The 15,236-nt window shown below is 46.1% G+C and overlaps 1 protein-coding gene across 1 annotated transcript in view; it reads left to right on the forward strand.

Annotated features, from left to right (window-relative positions):
- The window catches only part of LOC146855703 (uncharacterized), a 1,104,791-nt gene that overhangs the window by 595,291 nt on the left and 494,264 nt on the right, over positions 1–15,236 (forward strand). Inside the window, exons 62-65 of the mRNA XM_085653597.1 lie at positions 858–896; positions 4,444–4,479; positions 7,062–7,196; positions 14,913–15,038. Coding sequence (XP_085509723.1) covers positions 858–896; positions 4,444–4,479; positions 7,062–7,196; positions 14,913–15,038 — 336 coding nt within the window. The remainder of the gene's footprint in view (positions 1–857; positions 897–4,443; positions 4,480–7,061; positions 7,197–14,912; positions 15,039–15,236) is intronic.

The raw sequence follows: 15,236 nt of genomic DNA on the forward strand, positions 1-15,236 counted from the left end.
CTTCGTCAACATAGCAAGAGCACTTTCAACCAAAAACAGACTGATAGCCTACCTACCATCTCTTCTTAGTATGGCAAAGTGGTCAGACTATTTTTCCTTTTTAAAGGCAAGCCAAAGTCCTGATCTGAAAAACAAAGAAACAATGCCTTTGACGTTCCGGGAGTTCCATCCCACTTGTGAAAGATATTTCAGTATTTTTTCTATCCAATACTGGAATGGTTTGATGGCAGCCCCAGGGATGGAAGAAGCTGAAAGAGGGTATGTTTAAAGATCAGTATAAATAAGGTGCCCCCCCTGCCCCCAGCACCCCCAATGGTATCCTTGCTAAAAGTCAGGACTGCGGCTCTTATGGTGGAAACACAGCAGTTTCCTAAGCTATAAAGGAAGAGGTGTGGCACAGCGGCCAGGGCGACTGACGTTGGACACTGGGGATCATGGTTCGATCCCCGGCACCAGCTGCGGGTCTTCCCAGCCCCATGTTACCCTGGGCAATAGCTCGCTTAATCTTCCCGAGGGCCCCCAGCGCCGGGATGCCTACGGGTAGCTGTGCGCTTTACAAATACTGGATTTACATTTACATATATGTTGCTGGTAATTAGGAGCCGGGTGAAGAGGGTATCTGCTGAATTTTTGATGACACCCCTTTAGCCTGTGACAGCTGCCTCAAAATTTAGGTTGAGTACGATTGACTTTAGGGTCTTATTAGTCTAAATGGTCAGAGTGTGATGTGTAGCAACCACTTCTTTCTAAAAGATAGCTTCACTTCCAGTGTCCAATCTTCCTATTCAGTTGACCTTTGTCTGCACCTTCTGTTTACATTGTTATACATCTTTTTTTTCCTAACTTTCTTCTTAAAGGGAGTTCCCGGATTGCCTGGTAAAGGAGTGGAAATCAAGGTAATTACACATGTGTAAGAACTTCCTTTGACCGGTTGATGGACAGCTTTTTATGAGATATTGAATGTATGAGATAATTACTTTTTCACACAACCACTTGAAAACCCTCCAAGGAGTTGATTTCACAGTCATCACTGGCCTCTTGTTTTCAGAAGTTATACTTGTGACGCCTTATCATCACAGGCCATTGACTGTTGCAGGGTTTTTAGTCCATACTCCCCGTCCTAACACTGCAATGCAGGTGGTGCAGTCATGCAAAAGACTTTGAAACAGTATATAAAGTAACATCACATCTCTCAACATAGCATAATGTAGCATAATCTTTTGCATGCAGCATTTATTTACTACAGTGAATCAATGTACTCCTGCAGAAACATCATGTTGGTAAAAAAACACAGCCACATTTAATTTGCCGAAAGGTGAAGGTAGCATATCATCAAACTGGAGTTCCCATAAAATACATTGATATATCTTTACCAACAGACCTAGATTCAAATCCTGGGATAAACACATTGCAACATATAAGAGATTTTCTGGGGGAATATACATTAAAATAAATTGAAATGGGCAGTAATATTATAGTGCTCCATTTATAGTTCTTTTGAAAAACAAAGAAAATTAGCTGCCAGATAATTATGTGCAGGAGCACCTAGAAAGAAAACTGAGGAGCAGACCTGCTTTGCAGTAGAAGAGCCATAGAGCAGGGCAGAAACAATGAGCCATGGAGAAAGGGAAGCAAAGAAGTGGCAAAGCTACCAGGTTAATGAGAAAAAGTGCTAGATACAGGGTACCTGATGGCATGGGTGAACTGACATAATTATCATTTGGCATTCATTTCATAGAAACACACATTTTCACCATGAATGCTTATTAAGCAACCAGTCAATGATGATTCAACAGAAAGTGTTATTTAACAATCTAAATCAACAAAAAGATTTTTAATTCAACAGGATCTCAGAGCACCACTACACCTGGCAGCAAAAGTTGTTGTTATAATGAAAGGGGAAGATAGGATCCCTTCCCGAGTACATAACTCACACGACATAGGTGACATTTAAACCAAAGGAGTAGGAGCACCTTTTAATTTCATCACTAATATATAGTACTTTTAGCATAGTAAGCACTATGAACAGTGGCTAAATGTATTATGGAAATGTACCATGTAGCTGATTTCCATAAAAGTCAGATGTAAAATTGCTTCTTGGAAATAGACGTGCACTCAAAATGACTGTGACTGCTGATTGGAGAAGAGTGTCTGTAAATGATCACACTGGTCTCAATCAGACACTCACAGTGCATCATTCAGGCAGAGTACCATATGCGTTTACTACCAATGTGACAATGTGGCTTCCAAAAATCCTTGTGCACTGATTGGGGCCTCAAAAAATGAAACAGAGTAATACAACGAAAGGAGTTGCACAGTGCAAAAAACACATAAGGTAACTTTACACATTATAATCCTCTTGCCAAAAATGTATAATATCCAAACAAACAATCTCGACTTTAAATCTATTTGCACACCAACCTGTTGCACCCATTTATTTAAATGCATTGACCCTTCTCAGGCTAGCATGTGGGAAACAAATCTAAAACATTTATTTAGTCAAAGTACAAATCCACTATGTGCATATGCCATTAAAATAGTGGTGGACATTTCAAGGTCACGGTAGGTGAACATTGTACTTCCCCTGTAATCATATAGTTTGATACATATGCTAAAGGAGCAGAAATACAATTGAATTATTCACAGACGATCAACTCTTATCAATGTATATATTATCAATACTAATTATGCAAAGTTAAGACATTTGCAAGAACACGTCATGTGTAGGTTTGTAAAGATTAAAGAAATAAATGGTACTGTTTATACAAACATTACTGGAATTGGATGGCGAATAACCACCACACCTAAGTTGCTTTTTGTTAGAATTTCAAGAACTAGATGTAACAAAGGATTTGTTTTGGTTTCTGAATTGAGCAGCCAAATTCAAGTTCATTTGTTTATGAAGCTCTAAGGGCGGAAAATAATTTGGCTCAATGTTCAAATACAGTGTAAGATGTTTAAATGCTACCCTTCACATAAGAATGGTCTTTACCCTGATTCTGAACTCTTTTTTTTTGTGAGCACAAGGGGAAAATAATCTCTCTATGTTTATCATAGTTCGTCTAAAGTGGGAAAGCCAGAAAACTAGATTCCCTGTCCTTTACTTCACTGGAAGTCTCGTCATTTTCATAGACGTTAAGACATTTGTTCACATCTCTTCTGTCATCCACAAAAGATGAGTCAGTGTCTTCTTTGTACTTAAAGAATGGACACATTCACATACGCCTGATTCAACGCCTTCCTTGATGGTATTCGTGGCAGTGGCTAAGAATTAAATGGTGATTTAGGGAGACTCACACTATTGCCCCCCAGTGTATTTTTTTATTATGCAAACAGGGGAGGATTAGTACACTCTGTTCATTATGCTACCATTTTGCAACCTATTGTTGTTTAGTAAATAAGCTATTACGGGCAGTGGGAGAGTATGTTTCAGCAGCTCTGTTGTCTTTTGTCCTCAAGGCTATTTTGGTCCTTTTCCATAAATTGGTTACTGTGTAATTCTTATGAAATTCATGTTTTACTTAAGTCCTTTCTTCTCTCTTCTGCTTACAGTGGCAGCACTTAAAGCACTGAAGAGAAAGTGTGTTAAATGTTGGGGCTCCTCTTCAGCAGGGACTTCAGTGGCCCATGTTATGCATTTGTGCTTTCAGGGCCTTATTACGAGTACAGTGGTCCTCAGGACAGCCGTACTTGTGGTGGCGGTCTGACCACCGCCACCACTGCGGGTCTGCCGGGATCAAGGATCCTGCTGCTCTGACAGTTTGCAACCGGCCTCAATATGCTAGTGTGCCTATGCTGGCACCGCCGAACATATTACGATCTAGATATCCACCATCTTTTCATGGTGGTGAGTCCACCATGGAAAGGGTAGTGGACATGCAGGAAAGGCGGCCTAACAGGGCCCCCGGCTGGATCTGGGCCTGGGGTGCATGCTGGGGGGAGGCACATGTTATTCTCCCCTGGAATTGCACCCCTATTCCTGCACCATGGTGCAAGCCACACCATGATGGAACGTGCTGCAAATGTTGTCACAGCGGCGGTCTGCTGTTAAGTCTCACCTATGAGCCTTACACAGCTGTCGCTGTGAGACTGTGCAGCACCACCCACCCCAGATTACACTCATAATCTAGCAGGCGGGCACACAACAGGCTTGGCGGTCCTACTGTCGGCGCAGCGGTGGTGCGCCAAACTCGTAACAAGGCCCTAAGTGTTTTAGAAAAAAATAGGCATTTCTATCAGAGGCAGTGCACGATAAATATCCAGGTCCTACTCAAAGTTCTATTAAAGTTTTGTTAGAATTCAAAACCAGATTAAGCATCATATCCAAGTGCACCCAACCTACTGCACCCTGCCACAACAACACCCAATGCTTGGTTTTCTTAAACCATGTCTTCTATTTTCTGTTTCCAAATAACTCACATTAAGTGTTAATTTGCTTTTCAGGATCTGGAGAAACTCTTTGAAGTGTATGGAATTAAGGTAAGAACATACTTTAACATTCAAGATAGGGCATTTCTGGGGCCTGGACGCTCATCCATTGACTGCTTTGCAGTATGTGATATAATTGTCTGTCAGACAAAATCCATTACTCGCAACAAAGGTAGCAGATAAGTTGTAAGTTTGAGGCACGTTTGGAATTATGAAGGCACAACATCTTCAAAGAACAATTCCCAGACGCAGGTTTAAGGGTATTTATTTATTTATTACCAGATTTAAATGGTATAGACCACAACCACTGTATACCATGGAGGGCTGTAGTGAAACAACAAAATGCATAACAAATAGCGTCAAAAATTGACATGCTAAAAGTTAAATTCACAAAAACAGAAACAATGCATGTGAAGCAAGGGAACACATGACAAAACTTAAACAGCAATGCATTAAAAAACACAACACTAGGGCCGATTCCGATCCTGGAAAAACGCTGTACAAATCGTGGTATGGAGCGTTTTCCCCATACAACTCGTACTTGTAAGGATTCCCCTACAACCTAGGAAGTACGATCCGTACAAATAGACGCTCTCCATACAGATTGTAAAAAAGACCATACAACTCGTAGATACAAGCGATTCCGATTCAGATTGCCCTGTACGCGACGTTCACATGTATTCCCGGCAGCAGTTTACAACCCGTCAACTACGATTCGTACAAACGGCACTCCGTACGGCTCTTTTTTTACAGGAGCCAAAAAGTGCTGGGAAAACATTGTACGCCCCGAAAACAGTACGAGACGGACCCCCATGTACGCATCGTACACCCCATGAATACAGGGGTACGGTGCGTATGTACGGTGCGTACCGATGACACGGAAAGTGGGGTACGGTGCGTATATACGCGCTGAAGGGGTACTGGTCGTGTACTCACCGTACAAGCACCGTACCCCAAAATCGCTTGTGTACGCACCGTACCCCAAAAGTGCGTATGTACGATGAGGACCCCAAAATCGCGTATGTACGGTGCGTACATGCGTGATGTTGGGGTACGCTCCATACACACGCCTCGCATGTGGGGGGACCCCTGTACGCCTCATACCCCTATACGACCCATACCCCGGTACGCGTCGTACCTCCAGAACGAGTCATACCAGGGTACGAGGCGTATAGGGGTTCGCTTCATAGCCCGGTACGAGTCGTTCCCCGTATACAGGCTATTTTCCATACAAATCGCATGCTGACAACCCGGTACGAATCGTACTTGACGGGTTGTACAGCCTTTTTACAAATTGTATGGTCTTTTTTACAAGTCCGTGTCGTACAGCTTTTCCCGATCCGATTTGTAAGGATTGGGCCGATCTGTATGTATTTTTCCCGTACGAATCGTACTACACGGGTTGGAAGGGACTTGTACGATTTGTATGGAAAAAAATACGGATCCGATTTGTATGTAAAATAAAAGTCCAGGATCAGAATCGGCCCCTAAATGTTATCCCAAAGCAAGACCAAGCACTACATACAAACAATGAGTAAATACCTATTTTCAGAGAATCTGTACTTTACTCTGAATATGACAAATGTTCCATCTGAAATCGGTGATCAGAAAGATGTTTTCACCTTAATCTTCCACAGGAAGTGCTAATTAGGATCTACAGAGAAATTAAGTTTTAGATCTTGGAGAAATCCCTTTTGAAGGACTTAGAGAATGTTTTACCTTTTTTAAAGATTGGTCTTTCAAGGCATAGACTGTTTGTCTTTATTAGGCAGATGATGTCCCCCAGAAATAGCCAGCTTTTGTGGTCTCTGCATGGAAGGCTTTGTTAATGATACAAACCAGTCTTAATAAACTTCCAGATCAGTGGCAGCTGTTGGGATCAGAGCGTTTGTACCTGAAACTAGTCTCACAGCTGCATGGAGGCCATCTTCAGTGGCACTAGGTGCAGCTTAGGAGCATGAGTTGGTGCTTGGTGCTCTTAGCATGGCTTTTGACGTGTGTCTGTAGGTTATGCTTCTTCATTAGAGTGAAGTCCAGTGATCTACTGCATCTTATTACACAATATTTTACCACTCTATAAGATTGGAAGTCTTTTTGGAGCAAAGGCAATTTAAAATTTTGTTATTGTTTACTTTAGGTATCTAAATAGAATGGATCAATCTTCTGGCAAACTGCACAAGGGATGTAAACGTTACAAAAATCACGGAATTGTACAGCCAAGGCAGATATATAGGACATATATGAACTGAATGGGCAGCAGCAATCCAGTGTTATTTTGTCCCGGCAAGAGCAAATTAATGTGTTAATTTCCTTTTAAAGGGAAACTTATGTGAGCAGGATGCTGCTTTAGAGTGTATTCCCAGCTACAGCTGTGGCAAAGCAAACACTGTACAGTACTTACAGTGAAATACCGGTACGTGTGATGAAAAGGTTTGATGGTCCGAGGTAAATGTGTCCGGGGGGCCAGTCAGTAAAATGCACCCCAAAGATTACCTGCCTGGAGATTAGAGGGGTTTCCCTGCAGAGAAACACATCATGGTGACGAAACATTTTACTTTACTAAAAATTGAGATTAACTTTGTTTAAAGTTGTACAAAAAATGCTTGGGGAACCACTCTTCTCTCCTCTTCCAGATGGCGCTGCTGAAGGAGCTGACGGACCACTTGCTGCAGCACGGGGTAGAGGAGGTGCTGCAGCAGCTGACCAGCTCCAAGAAGGACCGGACCTCGAAGAAGAAGCTGGCACTGAAGCAGGACAATGATGTTACCGTGAGTGTCTGGTGCCATGTGAGCATGCACATCTTAACCAGGTTAAGCACCATCTTGCCACAGTTGTTTTGGGGTTGAGAGGATGCTGTGAGGATGCCAGAGATTGGCCGGTCTCAACAGTCAGACCTCAAAGCTTTTAGGATGAATCTATACCTGACCTAAGAGTATATCTAGGGTTTAAATCCTCCAGGCATTGTATATGAGGTGGGTTTACTGTGGTATTGTGTGTGCGTGCAAGGTTGCTCCAACAGTGTGTCTGGTATATAATTATCCTTCCACTGTTTCATGAAATAATGCAGTCTTAACAATATAACTGGGGGGAGGAGCCTAGCGCACAACCAAGATGGCCACGTAGGCTTGTGGCTCCCGAGGGCCTCCGCAACCTCCCACGTCTATCCTGTCATAATCCTGGTTTTCTCGATGGGCTTCTCTTTATGATCTTGCGCTAAGGTGCCACTCGTTTTCCAAATCGAAATTGGACTCCGGGAACCGGTTTTGTGGCGATCTGAAGTTTGCGGCCTTCTTCGGCCTTGGTCCCGAACTCGAGTTGGTGAAGTGTCCGGGTGCGAAGTGAACAACAGCGGCATGCCAGGCTGGGCCAGCCCCGGACCCCGTGCTTTCACTTTCGGTTTCGTGTTGATCTGCGGAAACTGACGTCGGGACATTGGGTGAGCAGCGCCGAGGACGGAGTGCATAGCCTGATTCTTGAACTGTAAACGGGCCTATTTCAGTTGGTGGCCCTGATCTCCTGGCCTTCCTCCGGGTGCTGACCTTGGTGGTCGCCGACGATGACGACGAGAGTGGACGGTGATAAGCTGAAACCCAAGTCTACCCGGAGGGGAGCCTATTCCCAGGCCAACAATATGGACCGCTATGCACAGCCAAAGGGATCCCCTAGTGGATCACGTAAATCGCCTGAGCCGCCCAAGGAGGCCTCGTGCGCATCATCCGAATTGACTCTGCTGGATGTCATGGGGGCCATTGAGGAGATGAAGGCGACTGTGAACCAGCAATTTTATACCTTGGCTAATAAATTGGACTCGGTGTTGATTGATGTCACTTTGGTCAGAGCAGACCTGTCCAAAACTAATGACCGGGTCGACTCATTGACTCAAGCGGCGTCGAGCCTAACGGTAGATGTGGCCGCTTTGCAGACGACGGTGCGGAGGTTGTAGCTCGCCAGTGACCTGACTGATCGTCGCCTTGAGGACTCCGAAAGCAGGGCCAGGTGGAATAACGTCCGTATTATCGGGGTGCCCGAACGATCGGAGGAGTCTGCTGTTGATCTTTTTGTGGAGGATCTAGTGGTGACTCATCTAGCACCCAAAGGGCTGAGCAAGTTCTTCGCCGTGGAACGGGCCCACAGGATTCCAGGGGGTGCGCCGAAGGTGGGTGCCCCCCCGCGGCCTATCATTGCCCGACTTTTTAATTTTCGGGATAGAGACGCTATCCTTCAGGCATCGAGGGTGACTGGGCCAGTAAAATTTGAGAACTCTAATGTTAGCTTTTACCCAGACTTCACGCAAGCGGTTCAAAAGCAACGGATGGGATTCTCGGCCATCAAACGGCGCTTGAGAGACATGGAGTTGAAGTATGCGATGCTATTCCCGGCTAAGCTGCGGGTCGAGTTAGATGGTCGCTCACACTTCTTCGACCGGCCGGAGGCGGTGGGAGAGTGACTGGACGCCCTACCCAGGAGTCGAGGTCGGAAAGGTCGGATGGCGGAGAGCGGAGAGGGTTTGACGGAGTAGGAATGGAACTGTGATCCTGTCGATGGACTGGACTGGTAACGTTTTGCACCTGTGGCTGCACTGGACTCCAGTTTGTAACTCTTTGCCCCGTGGTATTTGGAGGTTGCGGGGGGCTTGCTGGGGCCCTTTCCTCCTTCAGGGTTTTTTTTTTTTGTCCTTTCTGTAGTGAGTTTCATATTGGGGCGACAGGCACACTGCATGTTGGGGGGGCTGTTCGGGCTCACGCAGGGGTGCAGGGTGGGGGGAGTTCTGTTGGGGTTGATGGGGTGGGGTTGGGGTTTGTTTGTTTGTTTCACAAGACGGGGTAATGTTTTTTGTTGTGCTATTATGATTGTGCTCTCCGGGAGGGGGATAGTTTGTGCTGGGAGGGATGGGGGGTAAGGGGTTGAGACTTCTTTCATGGAATGTGAACGGACTGGGGGACAGGATAAAGCGGGGGGTAGTCCTGCAGTTCTTGAAACGTATTTCGCCTGACATTGTGTTTCTGCAGGAAACGCACCTCATAGGGAACTCTTTCCATGCCATGAACAGACGTGGATATCGCCTTCTGGCCCATTCTGGTTTCACCTCTGGCTCGAGGGGAGTGGGCATTTTAGTCAGGACCTCTCTCCCGTTGGTGGTGGATGAGGTGCTCCATGATGACAGAGGGCGGTACACTGCGCTGGTGGGGAGGTGGGAGGGTAAGCTGATTTCGCTGGTCACGGTTTACGTGCCGCCGGGCCTGCAGACGGCCACCTTTGCTGATTTGGGGCGCCTGCTACTTGGGCTTCCGGGGGGGGGGGTTTGGTCTTGGGGGGGGATTTTAACACGGTGGTTTCCGGAGTTGAGAATCGACACCCCCCTAGGGACCTCCCTCGGGCCCAGAACTGGCTGGGGGGCTTTCTGGATACCCTGGGACTGATAGACTGCTGGCGGTTGAAACACCCTGGACAGGCGCAATATACCTTCCACTCTGGGGCCCACGGTAGTCTTTTGAGGCTTGACTATATGCTAGTGCCTGCGGCCCAAGCTGGGATGATCGGGGAAGTGCGACACTTGGCACGCGGTATATCTGATCACTCCCCTCTTTTGCTACACCTAGATATCGCCTTGGGGGCGGAGGGGAGGGTGGCGCCGATCAACCCCTGGTACCTACGAAACCCCACGATCCGTGCAGACCTGGTTAAGTCCCTGGAACACTATTTTACTGACAACGTGGGGTCGGTGTCTTCCGCCATCTCCCTTTGGGAGGCCTTTAAGACGGTGCTCCTGGGCCAGGCTCTGTCTCTCATTTCCCATACCAAAAAATGCGAGGCGCAGGAGGTTGTTCGGCTAGAAAATGAGATCACCGAGTTGGAGATTGATTTGGAGCAAGGTGTTACGGATGACAGACTGCATGTGTTGGCGCGTAAACAGGCCGACTACAAGGCGCTGGTTACCGAATCTGCTAGGAGCATGAGCAGGGAGCAACTGGGGCGTTTGTACGATATGGGTGATAAGGCCGGGAAGTTGATTGCCTGGTTGGATAAGAGGGAGAGAGCGAGTCGAGTGGTGCCGGATGTTGAGAGGGTGGATGGTGTGCGTGTGACGGACCCCGGTGATATTGTTGATTGCTTTGCGGAGTATTTTCACGGGGTTTACTCTCCGGTCTCAGAGCGATCGGAGGAAGACTCTCGACTACTGCTTCGAGACATTGCTCTGCCATCTCTATCTGATGAGGATAAATTATTGATGGATGCGGCCCCGTCGCCGGATGAGATTGCTTTGGCCATTCGCTCTATTGCCTCTGGTAAGGCCATGGGTCCTAATGGCCTTCCCATCGAATTATATAAGTTGCGCCCAGATAAGATTGCGCCGTATCTCCGGGACATGTTCCTTGTGGCTCAGGCGGCGGGTTCCCTCCCCCCTGACCAATGTCTTGCTACTATTGTTGTTATCCATAAGGAAGGGAAGCCGCGGGATCGGTGTACTTCTTACAGGCCTATCTCTTTGTTAAACGCGGAGCCCAAAATCCTTGCCAAGGTACTGGTCAATCGCCTAATCCGGGTTGTGGGCGACCTGATTCATCAAGATCAATCCGGTTTTATACCCCATCGCAATACCGCTTTGAACCTGCGGGGACTGCATGGCGTCCTCGCTAGAGCGCCATTCATCCGTGAGCCGGCCATTTTGGCGTCCCTGGACGCTACCATGGCGTTTGACACCTTGGAATGGCCGTATATTTGGGCAGCATTGGCGAAGTTTGGGTTTGGCCCGGGGTTTATCGGTTGGGTGAAATTGCTTTATGATAACCCACTGGCACAGGTGGTGGTCAACGGACGGGTGTCGGCTCCCTTTGTTTTGGGTAGGGGCACCCGACAGGGATGTCCGCTGTCGCCTCTTCTCTTTGCGCTTTGTTTGGAGCCCCTTGCGGAGTGGCTGCGGTGGCACCCCTCGATGTGTGGCCTTCGATGGACGCCGGAATACGAGGATCGTGTCTCCCTATATGCGGACGATATCCTCTTGTATCTTGCATCTCCGCGCAAATCGCTTATTGTATTGGTGGATGTGTTGAGCTCCTTTGGTCGCAACTCCGGATTGGTCATTAACTGGGCTAAGTCTTGTGTGTACGTTCTCTCCGGGGAGGCCCCCCGCCTTCCGCGGGGGTGCCCTATCCAAGTTGCGCAGTCGGGGTTCACGTATCTGGGAATCTTTATAACCCTGGACCCGGTGGCCCTGTATGAACGGAATCTTCTCCCCCCCCTTCAGCGCCTCAGGGCGGATGTGGCGGGTTGGCGGCGGCTGCCGCTCTCGCAATTCGGCCGGGCGGCGTTGTTCAAAATGATGTCGCTGCCGCGCTTTTTGTACGCCCTGCAGAACACTATGGATGTAGTGCCGGCCCGCTATTTTCGGGAGGTGGAGTGTCTTCAGCGTCGATTGTTCTGGGATGGGCGGCCGTGGATTGCTCTCGCTAAACTAACCCTACCGTGGTATGATGGGGGGGTCGCTCTCCCTGACATTAAACGATATTATTGGGCCTCCCAGTTGGCTGCTATCAATCACGGGATGTATGGGCCTGCTTTGAACCCGGCTTTTGAGATGGACAAATTGTTATTGCCAAGCGGGGATTATAATCGAGCACTATACTCGGGGTCCCTTGATGCGCGGTTGACTGGCCCGACGCGGGTCGCGGTGCAGGTGTGGCATGCAGCAAATGCGGCGATGGGGTGGAGGGATCGCTTGACTCGGGCAATGCCATTGTGCGCTTCCCAATAGTTCATTTAGATTTGTTGTTCATTCTGTGGAATTAGTGGTCTAGGTCTTTTAACTTATTATGTTAACATAAGTAAAGTTTGGTGTATTATTTGCTGTATTATTAGGAATTTTTATTTTATTTTATTTAGATAGTTTTTTATTGCACAAACTTGACCCTTGCAGGTATCAGAGCAATTTACAGATTTACAGAGAGCAGCACAGTGATAACAATACAATCAAAATCAATATATAGGTGGCACCCAGAGAAGGGAGGGCATGCTTTACAAAGTTCATGGAGTAGAGGGGAAAAATCAGTAAAAGTAAAACATAATGTAAAAATAAGACTGTATGAATAGGCAATGTCAAGAAATGCGAGGGTAGAGTTCGGACTGCATAAGTTGAAAACAAAGAGGTCATCGGTGAAAGTAGTCATGAGTGTGGTTGAGGGAAGAAGGATATCTTAGAATCTAGGGAAGACATTTGTACATAAGGAGCACTTCAGGGGGCAAGGTGTTCCAAATTCTCGTGCCGTCCCAGAGAAAGATCCCTTGTAAGTTTTCTTCTTGAAGAATCTCTGTGGTTTCAAAAGAAAGGTGTTGGAGATTCTGGAAGATCTGGAGCTTCCAGAAAGAACCAGCTTTTGAGGAAGATACCTGGAGGGTTTTGAAGTGGAGGGCTTTATGTGTCATGCAGGGAATTTTTATCTGAATTCTTGCTTCTTATGGGAGCCATTTGAGGGATTTCAGATCAGGGGTGATGTGGCAGTTTGTTTGAGTCAGTAATGAGCCTTGCAGCAGCATTGAGCGAGGCCCTTAGTGGTGCCAGTTTGGATCTGGGCAATCCAGCAAGGGCATCACTTCCATAGTCCAACCTGGGTATCACTAAGACTTGCACTGCATGCTTGAAATCGTTGGGGGGGAGGATGGTTTAAAGTTATCTTAGAATGTTCATTTGGTGATTCGCCCCTTTGGTGGCAGCACTGATGTGTTTCTGCATGTTGAGGGTCTCTTTCGAGAATTAATCCCAGTGACCCACTGAGTCAATGACCTGAAGAATGCAGTTGAGGGCTGTAAGGTGTTTTAGCCATTCTTCAATGACAGGTGACTGGTTGGGTGCGGCGATTAGGAGGAATTAATTTTTTTGAGTGTTTGGTATGAGGTGATTTGATGCTAGCCAATTCTGGGTTATCAGTAGAGTTGTGTTGAGTGCGCTGATGTCTTCTGGGGAGGAGACTTTTAAGTTTTAATTATAAAATATAATATAAATATATTTAGTATATAAATTCATTGACATGTTTGATAAACGTATTATATGCATCTACAACATATGGATTTCTACTACATCATTTAAATGGGTAATTTTCAGATGTAGATTGTATCTGCACCTTTAGATGTCTATGTCCACATTTGTGTGAATACTGTACATCTGATGATGGATGCACACTATACATGTGGGATGAACCACAGTTGGATGCACTCACATTGCCTACTGTCTAGAGTCTGGTTTTATCTGTTCCAAATTTGGGTTGGTAAATGGGGAACATACTGTACACAGAGTGTCAGTGGTGGCTTTAGTGGTCAGTGCAGATGTGCTCATGCCCAGTGTGCAATGCACATGTGCCCTGTACTGCCAACAATCTCACAATATGGAAGTCTCCAATGTGAATCGTAACTGTGCGTAAAAGATTGTAGACAATGACATCTTGGCTCATCCCATCAAAGTATTCATCTTTCACCTAATGATGTTGGCTGTTTTGGTGTATCCATCTGCTTCCACTCAAGTGTTTGCTTTGAACTACACAAGGGACTACGTTACAAATATAACTTTCTCTATCCACCCATGCTGCCTCCCTCCTGTGCATCTTGCTTTAATGTGGTAAGGCTGCATGCAACACATACCGGTTGGCTTTGCCAATACCTGTTAAAGTCGCCCACCAACTGGCTACTGAAACAACGTTGTTTGTAGCCAACAGGACAAATAGTGTATGAAGCTGTTCAGACCAATCCAACTGTTCTGAATCTTATGTGTACTAAGTCTGTGGCCACTCTCTGTCAGAAATTGTGCAGGAATCTAAAAGTGTTTGTATATGTGAGTGCACAGGCACTACCCTTCATTTAGAGGGACTGGGTACTCATAGTTCAGTGGAGGTTATCGTACGGGGATACTGAAGTCTCTAGGAGATAATACATGCTTTTAACTGCAAGGCAAATGCATTTCTGGTCAAGTTGTGTTCCTAAGTAAGAATGCCATAGTGGTGCCATATTGGAATTATTGCTTGAGAACAGTGCAGCCATCTTGACTCATCGTAATAACCATGGTGAACAGTTGAACAGCAGCCAGAGGATACTTCACCAATGAAATGATCCCGATAATCGATTTACAGCTGCTTCCAAAAATTGCTAATCAAATGGTCATCGTCCAGCTGCAGCTCCTCATATACCCTTGGTGCATCTTTGCTTTATGCTACTGTGACTTTTTTCCAGACCACAAATCGAGTTTGTGTTCAGCTATCTCAATATTTGAGTTTATGTTACAGGGGCCCCTCATTATGGGTGTCCTCCTTGGTTGGCCAATAGCACCTGACACTGCTATGCAATCAGAATACTTACTGGCCATCATTATACCAATCTCCTACTTTCTTAGTAATAATAGAAAACTAGATATGCCTCAGTGAGGAAGAAGAGCAGGGGTATGAGTGGAGGGCCAACATGTACTTTTACTACATGTAAAATCAATGTTTTATTTTCTTCAGGTAAATTTGAAGCATGAGGTGTCAAGCGAACCCATCATGGATGTGGAAGTAAAGGAAGAGGATGAAACCTCAGAGACTGGGCAGATTATGACCAACACAATCTCTTCAGCACATCGTCCTAAAGAGGTATACTGTACGAGATGGATTTAAAGTGTTCATTTAGTGAAAAAAAATATTCCTACATCACCAATTATCACTCACTAAGAGAATTCCAGAATGTCCCTTTTTTCATCACACCTGGTTGCAGTTCTGTCCATTCCTCACACATTTGTGGCCCTGGCATAATAACTGGCCTTTTCTTGCCTAATCATGGCAGCCATACTT

This window comes from Triturus cristatus, chromosome 4_1 (genome assembly GCF_964204655.1).
Source record: "Triturus cristatus chromosome 4_1, aTriCri1.1, whole genome shotgun sequence".
In the NCBI taxonomy this organism is placed as follows: Eukaryota; Metazoa; Chordata; class Amphibia; order Caudata; family Salamandridae; genus Triturus; species Triturus cristatus.